The sequence below is a fragment of the Sus scrofa genome, chromosome 2 (assembly GCF_000003025.6).
Source record: "Sus scrofa isolate TJ Tabasco breed Duroc chromosome 2, Sscrofa11.1, whole genome shotgun sequence".
Taxonomy (NCBI): Eukaryota; Metazoa; Chordata; class Mammalia; order Artiodactyla; family Suidae; genus Sus; species Sus scrofa.
The window spans coordinates 147,181,372-147,201,494 of NC_010444.4; the positions used below are offsets into that span (position 1 = coordinate 147,181,372).

A 20,123-nucleotide genomic window follows, 5' to 3' on the forward strand; every position below is an offset into this window, starting at 1 on the left:
CTTAAAGGATCTAGTGTTGCTATTGCTGTAGCTTGGGTCACTACATAATGCAGGTTCAATCCTTGGCCCATAACTTCCACATGGCCTGGGTGGGCACTGCCAAAAAAAAAAAAAAAAAGCAAAAATAAACAAATGGGGATGGAATAAATTAGGAGTTTGGGATTAACGTACAGACACTACTATGTATAAAATAGACAACTAACAAGGAACTGAGCATATAGCAGTGTAGACTAGTGGAACAGTACAGCAATAGTATAATAGTGCAGTATACCTACTATATGGCAGAGGGAACTCTACTCACTATACCACAACAACCTACACGGGAAAAGAATGAGATATACAAATATATATGTATATAAACATATATATTTACACGTCTTTGCATGTATAACTAAATCACCTTGCTATCTATGCCCCTGACGCTAACACAAAATTGTAAATCAACTATACTCCAACAAAATTAAAAACAAAAAACAGGAAAAAATAAATAAATAAAAAACAAATGGGAGTTCCCATGGGGGGTGCAATGGAAGCAAATCCGACTAGTATCCATGAGGTCATGGGTTCAATCCCTGGCCTCGCTCAGTGGGTCGGGAATCCGGAATTGCTGTGAGCTGTGGTGTAGGTCACAAATGCAGCTCGGATCCTGTGTTTCTGTGGCTGTGGGGTAGGCTAGCAGCTGTAGCTCTGATTCGACCCCTAGTCTGGGAAAAAAAAAAAAAGAAGAAGAAGAAGAAGAAGAAATACCACTTATGTATAGAATCTATTTTTATTTATTTATTTATTTATTTCGTCTTTTTTTGTAAGGCCACAGCTGCACCATGTGAAAGTTCCCAGGCCAGGGGTCAAATAGGAGCTACACCTGCCAGCCTACACTCATGGCAATGCCAGATCAAGAGCCTCATCTGTTTGACTTACACTGCAGCTTGTGGCAACAGGGATCCTTAACCCACTGAGCAAGGTCAGGGATTGAACCGTGTCCTCAAGGATACTACTTGTTACCACTGAACCACCACAGGAACTCCCTATATGGGGGATATAAAATACAAGACAAATCAGCACATCTATGAAACAAAAACAGACTCACAGATAAAGAGAACAGACCATGGTTGGGGGCGGGGGAGGGGAGGAGTGGGAGTTTGGGGTTAGCAGAGGCCAACTATTATCGACAGGATGGATAAACAACACAGTCCTGCTGTGTAGCACAGCAGACTGTATTCAATATTCTGCGATAAGCCATAATAGAAAAGAATGTGGAAAAGAGTACATACGTCTAACGGAGTCCCTCTGCTGTACAGCGGAAATTAACACAACATTGTCAATCAACTACATTTCAATAAAACACAAAATCGTAAAAAACCAAACTCGCCCCACACAAGATGTTTATGATATGCCCCTGAGAAAGCACTTATCACAAAAAGTAATTTATTTCCTTTTGTCCCCTTGACAGGGAACTCCTTGAGGTCAGGGCCACGTTTTGTTCAGCTTTTCATCTCCCAGGGGCCGAATGATACACAGACCTATCGTGAATTTCTACTGGGGCACAGATATACACACATAATGAACGTTTAACTATTAATACGTTGACAGTTAACAATCACCTATCTTTTAGGCAATGATTAAGCCACAACCTCCACTAGGTCATTTACTAAGTATGCTTTAATATTATTTAAATGATTTTTTTTAAATAAGTCTTTTTCTTTCTTTTTTTTTTTTTTTTTTTTTTTTGGCCTCACCAGCAGCATGCAGAAGTTTCCTGGCCAGGTCTGGAACCAGAGCCACAGAGGTGCAGTGACTCAAGCCAGAGCAGCGACAATGCTGGATCCTTAACCACTAGGCCACCAGGGAGCATGCAAAAATGTCATTATTTAAATGTGCACATCATTCATGCTCATGCTCCCCTTTATCACTCTAAGGTAGTAAGGATTTCTTTCTTTTTTTTTTTTGTCTTTTGGCCTTTTCTAGGGCCGCTCTCACGGCATATAGAGGTTCCCAGGCTAGGGGTCGAATCAGAACTGTAGCCGCCAGCCTACGCCAGAGCCACAGCAACTCGGGATCCGAGCCATGTCTGCAACCTACATGGCAACGCTGGATCCTTAACCCACCGAGCGAGGCCAGGGATCGAACCCGCAACCTCATGGTTCCTAGTCGGATTCGTTAACCACTGCGCCACGACGGAAACTCCAGTAGTAAGGATTTCTACAGGCTACTTTTCCCAGCTTTTTATTTTCAAGTTCATGGGATACATGTAACGATTATTGTTAGGATTCCTATAATGATTTTTAACAAGTACTTTAAAAGCACCTATGTGTGGCAACATTTAACCTTGTATATGGCATAACTGCAAGCAATCCCTGTGCATGAGCCAACTTACCTTCCCCAAGGACTCCAGAAGATACTATGTTGCATATAAGGAAACTGAGGCTCTGGAAAATGAACTTACTTGCCCACACTCAGGCAGCTAGAAGCACCTTGACCCTGATGCCAGAGCCCAGGCCCGCCTCTCTGCAGCTTGTCCTTTCACTGCGCCTCATCTTCCAGGAGAATTGAGGAGAGGAAGATAACAGTGAAGAAAGACTATTACGGTGTGCGCAAAAAGATAAATAACCATTATGTTAACCGAGGCCTGTCATTTCTCACACCACCTATGTTGGAAATATGGATCCACCCCAAATATTTCAGAAACTCTGCAGGGAGGGATGTTCCATGCATGTACGTGTCAAATTTGCAAGGGAGAAAAGATAGCATCAGAAATGGAAACATTATTAATTACCCAATCACCTTTCTACTCTAAATGGAAATAGCCATTCATAAATCTCCTTTATGAATGTGAGAGTAAACACTCAGACCATTTTGTTGAGAACATCAGGATCCTCACTAGAATAAATAAAACCCAAGGCCATGGTGTTGAAGCAAAGAAACTATTTCAATCTGTCCATTTCATTACAGTACCCAAAGTAAGCACATGGCGCTGAATCCCACAGCGATTTAAGCTGGAAATTACATAAGGCTAAACCCCAGAAGCGTGTATTTCATTCAATAAGGATTGGCGGAATACCTACTATGTCCCAGGATTTCTTTGGGTACCTGAGATACATCAGGAACAGATGACAAAATCTCTATTCAGGAAGGTGACTCTCTATGCACAAGGACTCTTTTGTCCTATAACATAAGAAAATCAATTTGAACAACTCTACGCTTAGAAAAACTGTAACTTCCCTGGTCTCATTTGAGAATAAACAAGAAAAACCCAGGCTTCACCATCACTCTCTAGGGCCTTTCTAATGACTTTCAATTTCAGGGAGACAAAATTTAGGAAGATTTTTAGAAAGAAAATTTAGGAATCCAGCTCATGCAAAGTGAGCCCATTAAAGAGACTCAGGTGAGCTTTCAGAGACCAGGGAGCCTGTAGGCTGCTACATGCATCCATGCAACAGTGTGTTCTCTTTGTAGCTGGTTCTCTGTAGCAGGAAGGAACCTGCTCTAAATGATGAGAACTAGAAAACTAAGAGTTACCCAAAGAAAGAAGCCAAAACACCCTGTCAAGAGCACCGACATGACAATTCATGGCAAGTTCAGTTTAGCATCTGATGAATAAACCATTTTGGGTTTCACAGCATTCCTCCACGAAAAGTTCATCGAGAAACATTACATTCCAGGAACAAAGAATGTTGTGGTGTTTGTTTTTCAAGGTGCCACTTTGCTTTGAAAGCATGTAGCTTATGTTTTGCCTGTGGCATCCAACAGGCAGGTGTAAGAAGAGCAAGCATTCCTCGGGTTTTAAAAATAGTAGTATATTATAACTTGGAAGGCAAGTCCTAACATACCAGAAGCCAGAGATCAGTAGACTATTTAAAACAGAACTTCCTCCGTGCTGCAGACGCCTGCAAACATACCACTGCGTAAAAGCAGACTAAATGCTTCCCGGAGACCCTTGTATGATTGTCCCTTCTGCCAAGTGCTTTCCTTTGAATAAAAAACACATAAAGACTAAAAGAAAATAAAAGCGTATGTTGCCAAAAGGATCATTCTTACTACCATATGCTTAAGAAAAATATACGCTTGGAGTTCCCACTGTGGCTTGGCAGTAATGAACCCGGACTAGTATCCATGAGGACACAGGTTCAAACCCTGGCCTCACTCAGTGGGTTAAAGGATCTGGCATTGCAGTGAGCTGTGGTGTAGGTCGCAGACACAGCTCGTATCTGGTGTTGCTGTGGCTGTGGTGTAGGGCAGCAGCTACAGCTCCGATTACACCCCTCGACTGGGCACCTCCATATGCCAAGGGTGCAGCCCTAAAAAGAAAAAAAATGTATGCCTGTCAAACTGTTACTTGTTTGATCCTCACAACAATCCTGGGAGATAGGTGGGGTACAGGGCCTATTATTTCAAAGATGAGACATTAAGACAGTAGGGTTGTGTTGTGCATGTTGCTCACTGCACAAGGTTTTCCCATCAAGCCAGTGGGCACAGGGCTACAGCTACCCAGAGGAAGGAGGACTTTTTTCTGACTTGCATAAGTCGCCTCATATACTTTCCACTATCCCCATTTACTGTGAGCTCATGGGGCAGACTGCCTAGATGACATCTCTTTCTAATTTGCACAAGGGCACAGTATAGGCTGGAGAAAACAGTTTCCCAACGTCACCTCAAAGCTCCTTTAACGAAGGAAGCAGGGGAGGGGTGTGGGGAAAGGGAACCCTTCTACACTGCCGGTGGGAATGTACATTAGTACGGAAACTGTATGAAGGTTCCAGAAAACTAAATCTAGAACCACCATATGATCCAGCAATTCCACTCCTGGGCATATATTTGGACAAAACCATAACTCAAAAAGATACATACATGCTATGGTCACTGTTGCACTATTCACAATAACCAAGACATGGAAGAAAACCTAAATGTCCATGGGCAGATGAATGGATAAAGAAGATGTGGTACATATACTCAATGGAATACTACTCAGGCATTAAAAAGAACAAAAGGATGCCATTTCCAACAGCACAGATGCAACTAGAGATTCTCATACTAAGTGAAGTCAGTCAGAAAGAGAAAGACAAATACCATACGATAGTCTACTTCTACATGGAATCTAAAATATGGCACAAAGAAACCTATTTACAAAAAACAGAAAGAGGCTCACAGACACATAAAACGTATTTGTGGTTGCCCGGGGTGGGGGGTGGGGGGGGCGGAGATGGACTAGGAGCCTGGGGTTAGTAAATGCAAACTATTACATTTAGAATGGATAAGCAATGAGGTCCTGCTGTACAGTACAGGGAACTACATCCAGTCTCCTGGGATAGACCATGATAAAAGATAATATAAGGAAGGCAGGAATTCCCACTATGCCTCAGCAGGTTAAGAACCGGACTAGTATCCATGAGGATGTGGGTTCAACCCCTGGCCTCGCTCAGTGGGTTAAGGATCCAGTGTTGCCACAGTCTGTGGTGTAGGTCGGAGATGCGGCTTGGATCTGGCATTGCTGTGGCTGTGGCATAGGGCAGTGGAGAAGGCCTGCAGTTGCAGCTTCAATTTGACTCCTAGCCTGGGAACTTCCAAGTGCCTTGGGTGTGGCTCTGAAAAAAAAAGAAAGAAAGAAAAGGAAAAAAAAGGAATGTAGGGAGTTCCCACTGTGACAAAATAGGTTAATGATCCAGTTTGTCTCTGTGGTTGTTGCCAGCTCAATCCCCAGCCCAGCACAGTGGGTTAAGGATCCAGCATTGCTACAGCTGTGGCATAGGCCACAGATGTGGCTTGGATTCTATCCCTGGCCTAGGAATGGCCATATGCCACAGGTGTGGCCAAAAAAGAAAAAAAAAAAAAAAAAAAAAGAAGGAATGTATATAGTGTGTGTATAAATATATATGACTGGGTTACTTTGCTGTACAGCAGAAACTGGCACAACAGTGTAAATCAAGTATACTTTGATTTAAAAAATTAGTTTAAAAAAATGAAGGAGGCAGGTCTACCAACATCCAGTTTATGGCTTTATTTATTTATTTATTTGTGCACTCCCACAGAATAGGCAAGTTCCAGGGCCAGGGATCAAACCCGCACCGCAGCTGCATCCAAGCCACAGTAGTGACAATGCAGCATCTTTAACCCAGTGCACCCCCAGGGAACTCTGAGTTCACAGCTTTAATTCCCACAGTAAATGCATTTTATTGACATCCTCGAGACAGTCACACATCCCTGTTCCGGGACCTGTGAAGGGCTGCTTTGCGAACAGAAAGAGCAGAGACGGCACTGCCCCATCCCTGACCTTTTCTGCAAACGTTCTCCTCCCCTTTCCCTCGCCCAGCCTCTGAAAATGTCCTCCTCAGCCTTTATTTACTAGGTGCCAGACACTGTGCTAAGAATGTAATAAGAATTCTTCCAGATACAATGAAGTTTCCATCGTGGCTCAGAGGGTTCAGAATCCAACTAGGATCCTTGAGGATGCAGGTTCAACCCCTAGCCTTGCTCAGTGGGTTAAGGATCCCAGCATTGCTGCAAGCTGCTGTGTAGCTTGCAGATGTGGCTCGGATCTGGCATTGCTTTGGCTGTGGCATAGGCCGGCAGGGGCAGCTCTGACTGAACCCCTAGCCTGGGAACTTCTATATGCCACAAGTGTGGCCCTAAAAAAAAAAAAAAAAAAAGAAGAAGAAGAAGAATTCTTCTAGATTCTAACTGAAACCAGCTAGACAAGCAGCTTTAGGGTATACAGCACATGGCCCCCAAAAACCACTCATCTGAGCCTAGGCAACCTGCAGAAAAGGGAGAATTAAAAGCCTACCATCAGGAGTTCCCATCGTGGCACAGTGGTTAACGAATCCAACTAGGAACCATGAGGTTGCGGGTTCGGTCCCTGCCCTTGCTCAGTGGGTTGACGATGTGGCATTGCCGTGAGCTGTGGTGCAGGTTGCAGACACAGCTCGGATCACACGTTGCTGAGGCTCTGGTGTGGGCTGGTGGCTATGGCTCCGATTAGACCCCTAGCCTGGGAATCTCCATATGCCGTGGGAGCGGCCCAAGAAATAGCAAAAAGACCAAAAAAAAAAAAAAAAAAAAAGCCTACCATCAGTTTAAGCCACAAAATCTCCAGAGGGTGATTTGTTACACAGCAAATCAAAACTGTAACACTGTATTTTCTCTCCCTACCATACTTCAAAGCTGTACCTTTATATCAAGCACAGCAGGTCCACCCAGAGGAATAAACCCTGAGAGAAGAGGGCAGGCAAAGGGAAACTGAGGCTGAATAAAGAACACTGCAAAATTGAGACTGCCACATTTTCTCCCTCAATGATTATCTGAGTGCCTGGTATGTGCAAGGCAGCTCAGCCTGGCGATGAGCGGTGTGGGCTTGGACTCAGATGTGCTGCAATCCTGGCTCTCCCGACAGCTAGCTGTGGGAACTTGCAAAAGCTGCTTCAACTTCTCTGAACATATTTCTACAGTCCACGGAACGGAAGGCCATCACAACTACTTCCCAAAGCTTCCGAGAGGAGTAAGCGTGATATTTATGAAAGCACTTCCTTCCCCAGCCCCATGCGTCTAGGAAACTCCTACTCAAGCTTCAATTTCCCAATCACCACTTTCTCCAGGAAGTCCTTGCTCAGGGCCACTTTCCAGGACGTCAGCAGGCCCCGCCTCCATCCTGTCACAACACCGGGCACTTTCCCTGTGTAAATAAATACACACCACCAACTGGAGTGATGCGTTTCCTTGTTGATCACTTATCAAGTCGGTCTCACCCACTAGAGATCATTGGCCCCATGAGAAGAGGGTCTGTCTGTGGTGCCCTAGCGACCAGCAGTGGGCCTAGCACCTGGAAGAAAAGTGCCTCTAAGCACCTGCTGAATGAAAAGAAAAGCATTTAGCCCAGAAGCTTAGCACACGTCAATCACTCTCTAGATGAGACCTTGGTGCTGTGCTAGGTGCTTCTGCAGGAGTGATAGCTACTCCAAAGAAGCTTCGAGTCTACAGAGGGAAAAGACACATGCAGAAGTAACTATCCAACAATAAGGCCCAAAGTGTCCCTCCAGCTCTAACAAGGACAACCAAGAAAGGTGTTCCCAAGGAACAGTGGCACTGGAGGGTCCACACTCCGAAGGGCTGGTCCTAACAAAAAACACGGTGTTGGCTGGTTCTCTTCTGGGTTCAGAGGCCTGGCCCAAGACAAAGTCTCCATCAGATCTGTAATTCACGTTTTCATTCAGTTATTCATTCATCATTCATCAGATCTGTACTGAGCACCCAGCAGGTGCCAGGTACTCCTCTGGACCCAGTGGATCAATTAACAATATCAGCAAGGTGACAGTCCCCTCCAAAAAGGCCCAGTCCTACTCACTCCTTTGTGACCTGGGCGCCCAACTGCAACTGCATTCCCTCCTCTAACAGGAAGTCAGGTCTTTTTTTTTTTTTTTTTTTTTCTTTTATGTCTTTTTAGGGCCACACCTGCAGCATAGGGAGGTTCCCAGGCTAGGGGTCGAAGTGGAGCTGTAGCTGCTGGCCTACACCACAGCCACAGCAACTTAGGACCCGAGCCACATCTGCGACCTACACCACAGCTCACGGCAATGCCGGATCCTTAACCCACTGAGCGAGGCCAGGGATGGAACCCTCGTTCCTCATAGATGCGAGTAGGGTTCGTTAACCACTGAGCCAGGACAGGAACCAGAAGTCAGGTCTTAGCACTTAAGAAAATGCATCTCCTCCCCCCACTCCCCCATTTGGCTTCCAGGGGGCAGATGGGGAGCATGGCCAGTGGTGGCTGCCCAAGGCAAGTTACAATTCTTGCAAATCCTGTTTAAGAAGGTAAAAGCTGAAAGAAGAGTTCCCGGTACAACACTCTCATCTCACCATGTCTGTAAACAAAGGATATTGTGGCCATAAATTCTTCAACCTCTGCAGCCCCCAACAACCCAGTCCCCAGGGGGGATTTAGTTCAGATAAAAACAGGATACTGGCTCCAGATCATTAAGGCACATATCAAAGGAATTTCAGTGAGCCCATAGCCCGCAATCTTCGCATACACAGAAAAGTGCTAAATCCCTTAACTTGAGATGGCTCGTTGTCTTTAATTAGCAGTATTCTTTGGATATTCCAATAACTGGTTTGTTTGAACTCCAATCTAACCTGGCTCCCCCCTAACCTCAGCTTCTGGGATGCTGTGTCTGGGCTTAAATCCTCAGCAAGTATGCCAAATAAAACATAGCTCTCAACTTTGTGCACTGTTTTAAACCCACACATCTTAGATGCAGACATTGAAGCTGAGAGAGATGACCCTTAAATGGTGTCATCCAGTGAACTAAAGGCAGAACCAGAGGTGAATCCAGGGGTCCCGTCTCGCAAGCCTGGGTGCTTTTCATTCTACCAAGAAATTTCCCATTCTACCATTACCAGCCACAGTCCCAGGAGGCGCCCTTGAGATAAACAGGGCCACTGAATATTGAGGCCCAAGGTGTGCAGTTATATCACACAAAAAATAACCTTTTAAAGAACTAAGTAGCATCAGTTACTGTGATAAGAGCTTTACAGGAATACTTTGCTTGAATCTTCACAACAACCCCTGAGTTGGGACTTTAGTTCTTCCCATTTTACATATTATAAAACTAAACTAAGGCACGGAGTCTACCCCAAGGCCCACAGCTGCTTAACGAGAGCCAAGTGCTGAGGTGGTAACACGACAGAGCTGAGTAAACTGGGATGAAGGCTTCGGCGGCTCCCGCCAGCTTTCAACGATGCTCTAGAGAGTGAAGTGCAATTTCAACCCGGCTCCAGCACTGCGGTTCTCCCCGAGCCTCCCTCCCCCAAAGCCTCTCCCTCCAGGTGGGGCAGGGTGTGAACGTGAGGCCGCGCACGGAGACTTTTCCGGGATCCTCGAGGGGTAGCCTTCGAGAAAAGGCACCCCCGCCCTCGCCCCGCACATCCCAGAGGCGCAACCTGCGGCTGGAGCGAGCGCAGCAGAGCAGAGCAGAGGAGAGGGGGAGCTGAGGGAGCCCGCAGCCTCGGGGGCACAAGGCTGAGCCCCCGGGCAGCTCCAGAGAACCCGAACCCCGGCCGGACCGGAGCAGGACGAGTACCTTTCGGAGGAAGCTGGCGACCACCTGCTCGAAGGGATACTTGAACACCTCGTGCACGTCCACGGTGACCCCCATCCCCGCGCGCCCACCACGCCTCCGCCCGCACACCGCCGCTGGAGATCTGCCCGTGCAGGGCCGCAGGCGTCCACGCCGGAGCAGCCAAAGGGGCGTGGGGTGTTTCTTTCCTCCTTTTTCAAACTTCTGAAACTTTATTGTCCACTCAGGGAAACTGACAGTCCGTCTCGCCCCGCCCCCTTCAGCTGGCGTCCTAGTCTGGGCGGCGGGCGTGGGAGGCGCGGAGGCCGGGTCAGTGCTGGCTGGCGGTGCCAGGGGCCGCCCCGCCCCACCTCCGCCCACGCCACGCCCACGCCCCGGGGCCCAGCCACGCCACGCCCATGGCCACTCCCTCGCCCGGGCCACGCCTGCGGACCCAAGTTTCCGCCGGCGAGCCTCCAGCAACTGCCCCGAGTTCTTGGACCTTGCGTCTGGGGCATCTGTCATCACCTCGCCTGGAGCCTTACTTAAGCAGCTATTGGCAGCACTAAAGAAAATAATACTAAATACATCAACTACCCTCCCTCCAAGTTTAGGGACTGTTCTCTATGACCCTCCTCCGTGTTGGGAGTTTCAAGTGACAAAGGCCCATGACTGCATTACTCACAGGACCGGGCAGCTGCCTCTGAGGTTTAGGTTAGGTCTCAAGGACTTAAAAATTGGCGGTATCTGCACGTGCCTCCGTAAGGCAATGCCTATGCCCATTAAACACGATGGCGTTAAACGATGGAGCAAGGAACAAAGGGCTACGAAAGGGATTTTGAGTGTGCTTCACTCCACTGCACAGATTTTACAAGAGGAAGCGAGTGAATCCGTTAATCCGATACCTTCTTTAACATATTATTTCCTGAGCACCTCCTCTGTGTCAAGCACTCTGCTGGATTGACAGGCTCTGGATCCAGCAGTAAGCAAAGCACAGTCTCTGTTGTCATGGAGGATGGATGAGCCAGATGATTAAACACCCGATACACACAAATAGGAGGAGAAGCAGGATAACAGGTCAAAGTTATAGGTGGCATGATTTTCGCTAGGATGAAGAGGAAGTCTCCGGGGTGGTGGCTTTGACATTTGTAATTTCGTAATCTTACTTACCCTGACACACAGTCATACCTGGCTGGCAAAACCCTAGCCTTGGATACAGCTAGTTCTCCACTTACTGCCTCACCCAAGCCCGTGAAAAAGCCTGGAGGCAAACTGATAGCTTAGGCCTCTCTTTACATTCATAATCACTAACCTCAAGGGGCCTTTTTCATGGTGCTTAGACAAAAACACTGCATTTCTCTAATCCACTTACTGTCCCAAGCTCCTCTCACTTCAAATCTCCAACACCTTCTCCCCAGCCTTATCCTCACTGGTAAATAGGAAACCTCTCTATACCACATCTGTCTGCCCACCTGTCAAATGCCCTGCCTTCTCTCCTGTTCTCATGGACGAACTGTTAGCACTTAATTTGGTCCACCAAGTCCAGATGTGGGCTGCAGCTGGTTAGCAAATACCTCTCCTTCAAAAAAAAAAAAAAAAGGAGTTCTCATCGTGGCTCAGCGAAAACAAATCCAACTAGTATCCATGAGGATGCGGGTTCCATCCCTGGCTTTGCTCAGTCAGTAAGGATCTGACATTGCCGTGAGCTGTGGTGTAGGCCAGCAGCTACAGCTCCAATTCGACCCCTAGCCTGAGAACCTTCATATGCCACGGGTGCAGCCCTAAAAAGACAACTAAGTAATTATAATTAGTTTGAGTAAATTTACATAATTTAATGTTTAATAACAGCCGTGTTCAATAACCACCTGATGGGTTTCAGAACACAATATCCCAAAACATGGCACCTTAGCATATAGGATATTTCAAGCTGAAGAAGTTTGTCAAAACAGCCGAAGCAGGAAAATCTCTCTGGCTTCTCCTCGCCCTTCGCCCCTGAGGCAGGTCAGTCGGAATCTCCTCCCGTGACCAGCGGCGCCCACTCTACACCTGGAGGAAGCAGCATGTTCGTCTCCGGGATGAAGGGTCACCGGGAAGAATCTGAACAAACAGGCCGTGCCGAGATTCCCCGGTTTTACCTAATTTTCCTCTTTTACCCTTCGTCCTATCCCTTTTCTCCACAACTGCCCACTCTTCACCAAACCCAGGATAAAAACACTTAGATTTACCATTTCTTCAGGTCTTCATTTCCGTGTCACTTACAAAACTCGGAGTAAGCAAGTGTGTATCCTTTTCTCCCATTAATCTGTTTTCGTTTGGGTTTGGGTTGGGGTGGGTTTTTTTGTTTTCTGTTTGTTTGGTTCTGGTCGGTTTACTTTTCACATCCAGCCGGGACCCTAAGAGTGTCAAGGAAAACTCTTCCCTCCTCCACAGCTCCACCACTCTCCTAAAAGTTTCTTTCCTCTTTCTGGTTCCAGGACATCTCTTGAGCCATAGCTACTCCCTCTTTCATATATCGTCAGTTTCGCCTCTACTCAATCATTACAACCAGCATACAAGTATTTTGTGATTTCATCCCTCTTCAAAAAAATCCACCCTTAGGAGTTCCCACTGTGGCTCTGTGGAAATGAATCTGACTAATATCCATGAGCACGCAGGTTCGATCCCTGGCCTTGCTCAGTGGGTTAAGGATCTGACGTTGCTGTGAGCTGTGGTGTCGGTTGCAGACACGGCTTGGATCTGGCATTGCTGTGGCTGTGGGGTAGGCTGGCAGCTACAGCTCTGATTCGACCCCTAGCCTGGGAACCTCCATATGCTGAGGGTGCAGGCTGATGCCCAAAAAAAGTTCAGCCTTAACCCCTTATCTTCTTCCAGCCCCAGCCCCGTGTCAATTCCCTGCTCCATTTTGCTCCTATAATCTCTTGAACCTGTTCCAACAAGTTCAGGCCTCTGAACCTACTGTTATCAAGGTCAGTCATGACCAAATTGCTAAACCTATTAGTTAATTCTTGATTCCCACCTTACTAAACCTATGGGCTGCATTATCCAGGAATACTGAATGAGGAATGGGGTGGGGATTAAGTGCCAAAGCTATTACCTGTGTAAAGGGACCCTACAACACCACCCTCTCCTTCTTACAGGAAAAACAAACAAACACCGGTGTCCCTAGGGGATCACACAGAAATAATCACTTACTTGTGGAGATTATGGGGTCCCTCACCTGCCTCTGCTGCCAGACAGCAGCTGGAGACAGTATGAAACAGAAGCCCAGCTCCAGGATGGGCCCTGCGCCTCTGCTCTTCCCTAACCCCTGATTTCTTCTAGAATGTGTCTTGGACAGCGGCCCACACACTCCTGATTAACTGGGCAAAGATTAAAGGACCCAGCACTGTGCTTGGGCAGGTTGGCTGGGTGACTCGTGGAAGAACAAATGCCACCTGCCCATTCCAAGGACACCAGGGCTCTCCGAAGGTGAAAACGGGGAGGCCACTGCCGAGCAGTCTTGTGCTGAGACTCACAGCCAGTTGACACAACCATAACTTTACTTGCTGTGTCCCCAAAGAAGAGAGAAGCGCTGAGAAACAAATTCCCTTTTCTTTGAAATTGGGAGGTTTGACCAGTCAGGGACTGGAGTTTGCAAATTTGCTGGCCAACCTCACACGTCCATGACTTTATTTGGTCTTTAAGATACCAAACTCATCTTGGGATCTTCAAGGCGAAGTCCAGTAGTTGGAACCCAGTAGGCATCTAACACCTTTTGATGGAATGAGTGGACGACTGACCCTTTACGAATGCTCTGAGGTTTAAGGAGCTGAAGAGCTTCGGCCCTGACCCTCTCCCTCCCCTCTGACCTCTCTGCTTTTCTCACCCTCCTCATGCTGCTTCAGTTCCCTCTTCTGACCAGCTCTCTTTCACTGATCTTTTTTTATCCAATCTCAACACTCGTCTCTTGGCGTGAACGCGCCACTGAACTGTGAGGCTGTCCAGACTGGAGAGAAATGTGTGTTACCCACGCCTCCCTCTACAGCAATACAGCACCACGTACGAAAAACCTCCGTCGTCCTCTCGGTTTGTTTGTCTTCCTTTCTTCTCACGCCACTACCACACTCACAACGCTTCTGACACCAAATGTGTGGGAGTTTCTCTGTCACCCCGTTGAGCATCCTCCAATTTAGCTCACTTCTGACACTACCTGTCTGGGGATAGCATCGGATGCCACAGGTTAAGAGCTCAGGCCCACAAGACTGTCCCTCCCTTCATGGGCTGATCACAAGTCCAGGTGGGCACCCCTACTTCAGATGGATGGGCAGAGCTTCCCACGACCCCCGCTTTGGCTCAATTTATTTGCTAGAGAAGCTCACAGAACTCAGGGAAACAGTTTACTTACTATTCCCTGGTTTATTATAAAAGAACATGATAGGAGTTCCCACTGTGGCCCAGTGGGTTAAGAACCCAACTAGTATCCATGAGGATGTGGGTTCGATCCCTGGCCTCGCTCAGTGGGTTAAGGATCAGCATTGCCACAACCTGCAGAGCTGCAGTGTAGGTCTCAGAAACAGCTCCCATCTGGCATTGCTGTGGCTGTGGTGTAAGCCAGCAGCTGCAGCTCCAATTTAACCCCTAGCCTGAGAACTTCCATATGCCACAGATGTGGCCTTAAAAAGGAAAAAAAAAAAAAAAAAAAAAAAAAAAAGGACGTGATACAGGATGGAGATGAACACCCAGATGGAAGAGATGAAGAGATGCAGAGGCGGGTGGAAGGGGCACCAAACTTGCCTGGCACTTTCTCAGGCCAGGCGGCTCCCCCAGCACCACCACGCTTCACCAACCTGGAAGCTCTCCAAACCCCATACTTGGGGGATGTTTATGGAGGCTTCATCCTGCCTGGAGGTAGGATCAATCATTAACTCCATTTTTAGTCCCTCTCCCTCCTCTGGAGAGTGGGAGGTGGAGTTGAAAATGTCAAGTTTCGCATCCTGGTTTGGTCTCTCCGGTGATGGACTCCCATCCGGGAGCCCACCCAGAGTTGCCTCATTAGAACAAAAGATGCTCCTATCACCCAGGAAATTCCAAGGGATTGAGGAGCTTGGTGTCAGGAACAGAGTCAAAGACCCAATATTAGGACACAACGTGTTCCCAGTGCTCTGATCACTTAGGATATTACAAGGGTTTTAGGAATCGGTGCCAGGAGGAGGTTAAAGTGAGGAGGAGGGGATACAGGGGCAGCGGGGGCGGGGGGGGGCAGCAGAGGCAGAGAGAGTTTTTTTCTGTTATTTCACAAGGGCCGAGTAAAAATGTGCGGCACATAGTACATGGTGAATTAACTCATGAATACTTAACCTGGACTAGGACCTTGAGCAGTTTCCTTCCTGTCCCTGCCCCTCAGTTTCACCATCAACAAAATGACCAAGTGGGTCAAGATTATCTCTAAATTCCCTTCTGCCCCCTGAGATTTCAGAGCGGGATTAGAGAGAGACTCAGGATACCGGGATGCAAGCAGCAATTTGCAGGGATAAGAAGGCAAAATCTCAGAACAGGTTCGTGATGTCAGGGTAGGGTACCCCCATGGCATCAGTGAACCAGGCTTCTCTTCCCCTAGTTAAGGATGCGACTGATTCTCCAGTGAAGTGTACGATCAGGGCCACCCACCGTGGCTGTTCTCTCGCTCCCTGTCCATCCCCTGCTCAACCAGTTCCTGCTTCACCTACACCCCACTCACCTGGCTAATCTTCCCTCGAAATCATAGAGCCTCATCAGAAAATACCTACACACTTGCCCCCTGACTCAGCTGGTGACTGTTCTAATCTTTAGATCTGAACTCCCTGCGCTATGACTGTTCCTCAAAGGGGCGTGACTTTCTGCCAGTTTCCCTGGTACCCTGACATCCATTCCCTCTACCCCTACCCTCTGTAATAGGTAGCGCACCCTGCCACCATGGCCTGCCCTCTGTGTGCCGCACACAGTGGGGTGTCACCCCAGGACCTCGATTCAGACGTGCAAGTCCTCCTGTACATTAAAGCTCTGATGACTCTGTCCCTGACTCCAGGCTCTCTCTTCAGTCCTGAGGCTGGGCCGGGAGGCCTGCAAGGTGCAACCCGACACAAAGGAAGTTCCTGAATTTTAATCAGGCAGAGAGGAAACATTTCAGGGCAAGGAGTCAGCTAGTTAGACGCGTTAGAGAGGAACTTAGAGGTTTGGCAAATCCCAACGCTGAGCAAAAGAAACATGTATAGTGTCCAGTCTTACACAAGCAGGTGTGCCAAGGAGGAAAACTCAAGCGGGGAAGAAGGGTGATAAATGAGGGTAGGGCAGAAGGGAAGAGCTCCCAGGGAAGGAGACTCTGAAATAAAAGACTGGGAAGAAGACAGGGAGCAAGTCAAGCTCAGGTTGGGGGGATGAAGGGTCCAGGCGGAGGGAGTGGCCTTGAGACAGCCTTCCTTTGCCTGCTGTTTTGAGCACCAAGGCCAGGGAACCTGGAGCAGGGTCCTGGGAGACATGATCAGCAAAGCCAAAAGGTCACAGAGGGTCTTCTAGGCCACTGTGAAGGCAGCTTTGTCTCTGAGTGAAATAGGCAGCTGCTGAGAACTTTGAGCCGGGGAGGGACAGGACCTGAACTATAGCCACCATGAAAATCCTTGTGGGTGGATTTTTATCAGCATGTTTTATTGCTTTTTCAGAACAGAGTCCTTAAGGGTAGTCACTGGGTAAAAAGATAGGACCATTTTTGAGGACGATTTTAACCCTGTCAGCACCTCGATCTTAGACTTCCAGGCACTGGAACTGTGAGGAAATGAATTTCCGTTGTTTAAGCTGCTCGTTCATAACTCATCCTTTGTTATGGCGGCTGCAGCAAACTCCTACATCATCTTAACTCACCCCTCTGCTAAAATCCTCTTTCCAAATGAGGTCACATTCCCATGCACTGGGTGTTAAGGCTTCAACCCCTTCTGGAGGACAAATTCAACCTGCAGCAGCAGACACGAACAAGGTGAAATATGAAGAAAATCTGGTGGAACCAGATCTCCAGGTCTAGTCTTCAAATCTCACCTGTTTCCCATTGCTCCTTGAATTTTCTGAGTTTCTGGAGACTCCGTCCAATAAATCTCCTTTTATGCTTAAGTTCTCCATCGCTTTCAACTGAGACTCCTACCTCATATGACATGGAAAAAATTTAGCTGTTATGAGGTCCTATGCCAGGAAAAAAAGAAAGAAAAAAAAAATCACTCTTTCTTGGCTGCCAGGCTTCCTTCCTTCTGCAAATCAGCCCAACTCCTGAGACCCTTGAAAGTTGGGCTGCCTTTCACATCTATATTTTCAATTCTGTTTTTACGTTTTCCACCTTGGTTGTTTAGAAATCCAGTAAGAATTTTATGCATTTGTTTGGTAAAATTGCCTCCTTCAAGACCAATTCACCTTACAATATTAGTGCAAAAGGGGGAATTTTCTTTGCAATAGCAGTCGCAATGAATGGCATGCCTTTTAAAAGAATCTATTTAAGGTATTTCCTGTCTGGGAAGACTGATTTTAAAAGATTGATCTCGCACCAGACTGAAGACCAGAAATTGCTGAAGGGCAGCTGTGGTCACAACAGAGAGAACAATAGTAATAAAACCAAAGGCCCACAGAGAAAATTTCAAAAGAAGTGTAACTTAGAAAGTGAAGGGGTAACATATTCGGCCTCGATGCAAGTAAGTTTACAGGGTCTTTCCCCTGCCCGTCTTTTATTCCAGGGGAAGTAGGTGTGAGCAGTTAGGGATGGAAGAGCTGGAATGGCCAGAGGGGCGACCAGGAAGAGCCCGAAGCAAAGAGCGAGCAAGTCTGGGGACAGATCACGACCTTAACACAACCCAACTCTGCCTTGAGCTAGTTCCTACTTTCCTCAAAGGACTCTCTGATGGATGAGGTCAGGCAGAAATGAGAAGACAGGAGGTTTGGGGGTGCTTCGGGGAGACACAGCCATCAGGCAGTGAGGAATGCAGGATTGGGATTGGGCCCCCAAATATGGTTCCACCTGAGGCTCAGCCAACCCTACAGGAAGCTCTGGTGCTGGGTGACAGGTGAGGCAATCCCTCTGCAGTGGAAGCCAGTTCCCAGGAAGGAGCACGGCTGTGGGGTGGGAGCTGGGGGAGCACAGGCCCTGAAGAGGGGATCCGGGTGGAGTACCACCTCCATGAACTTTATCGTCCACAGGTTACAGATGAATACACTGAAGCTTGGAGAGCTTAATTAATCCATCCAAAAGAAGTAGAATCCAGGAGTTCCCGTCGTGGTGCAGTGGTTAATGAATCCGACTAGGAACCATGAGGTTGAGGGTTCAATCCCTGGCCTTGCTCTGCGGGTTAGGGATCTGGCGTTGCTGTGAGCTGTGGCATAGGTCGCAGACGCAGCTCAGATCCTGCGTTGCTGTGGCTCTGGTGTAGGCCAGCGGCTACAGCTCCGATTGGACCCCTAGCCTGGGAACCTCCATATGCCGCAGAAGCGGCCCTAGAAAAGGCAAAAAAAAAAAAAAAAAAAAAAAAAAAAGTAGAATCCAGAGTTCCCTGGTGGCCAAGTGGGTTAAGGATCCTGTGCTGTCACTGCTGTGGCTCATGGTCACTGCTGTGGCACAGGTTTGATCCCTGGTCCAGGAACTTCCACATGTTGGAGGTGCAGCCAATGCAGGGGGATAGCGGGGAATAGAATCCAGTCTCCCCAAATTTTTACTAATAGGTCAACTAATAGACACAAATTAGCTGGAAGAACACTGAAATGATTTGAAGACAGAACACACAAGAGTGTTCATATTAAAGGCACTGATATCTCTAAAGAAAAAAATAAGCCAATCAAAAGATCTACTGGTGACTTATAAAAGCATGAGAAAATAAAATTAAAGAGGTAAATACAGGTTTTGGAGAAATTATCCCTAGAAATAGAGAATTCGTACAAGGACCTTGAATAAATTCTTTCCTTATTGGAAAAAAATTTGTTTCCTAAAATAATCACATCAAAATTAACCTAAGCCAGGAGTTCTCGTTGTGGCTCAGTGGTAACAAACCCGACTAGGATCCATGAGGATGCAGGTTCGATCCCGTGCCTCACTCAGTGGGTTAAGGATCCAGCCTTGCCGTGAGCTGTGGTGTAGGTCGCAGATGTAGTTTCCACTCAAGCCTTAGCCTGGGAATGTCCATATGCTGTGGGTACAGCCCAAAAAACAGAAAAAAAAAAAATTAACGTAAGCCATCAAGCAACTGCCTATGTTTTCTCACCAAGCCAGCTAATCTTATCAGTAAGAGCATATCCAATTAGGGTGGTAGTGATGTCTCAGAATCAAGTGGTTTCTGACCTTGCTGTTAACTTCCCAATGGCTTCTGTGACTACTGAGGATGATATTATGCGGTGGTTGTGTGTACTTGGTGACCCCAAGTCTACCCCTACGACTTGGATCTTCTCTTAGAGATGATGTAACATAGATGCAGAGCATGCCAGTCAGAGGGTTAATTCCACGGATGGAACTATGACACATGCATGCACCTAACCTGATCCTTACTTGAGACCGAGTGTAACAGACTTGCCTTTTTTTTTTTGCTACATTGTCATTATACATGGTGACCAGAGGGCTAGGCCAGCCTGTTGTTTCTACATGAAATAACATTCCAGTGAAGCTCTCAGAGTCTCCCTAGGACAACCAATTAAACAACAGTTAAAGGATGGGGTGACCATTCCTAGACCTCCTGAGATGCTGACTAGTCCAACAACATCTGCTTCCCTGACCTCAGAGCTGGAGTAAAGAGGAAGCTTCAAGGGCAATTTCTCTGGGCACAAATCTTTAAAGACCGACTCATCTACCACCACAGATGATATCAACCAGCCAAAAGATGCCCCATGACCTGGGAATGAATGAGGAACAGCGCAGCTTATAATTAATCAATGATGGGGTTTCAGAAGAAAGAGACAATCCATGCTTCCCCTCCAGCACCTCTGGGACTAGATGGGGTTGGTGGCAGGTGGCCAAGGGAGAAGGCAATTAAGCGAGAAAGAACTGGTCAGGCTGGTTCCTTGGACAAACATTTCTAGGACTCTGGAGGCCTATGTAAGGGGAATAAA

At 47.3% G+C, this 20,123-nt stretch overlaps 1 protein-coding gene across 6 annotated transcripts in view; it reads right to left on the minus strand.

Moving 5' to 3' along the window:
- Positions 1-10,365, minus strand: part of PRELID2 (PRELI domain containing 2) — an 89,917-nt gene extending 79,552 nt beyond the window's left edge. For 2 of the 6 annotated variants that reach the window (XR_002341969.1, XM_021084956.1), the window contains exon 1: positions 10,068-10,357. Coding sequence is in view for 5 of the 6 variants with exons in the window: in XM_021084956.1 (XP_020940615.1) it covers positions 10,068-10,142 (75 nt within the window). In the remaining variant the exon portion in view is untranslated. Of the gene's footprint in view, positions 1-10,067 lie in introns of all 6 variants that reach the window. The other 4 variants (XM_021084957.1, XM_021084958.1, XM_005661780.3 and 1 more) reach the window with 3 other exon arrangements.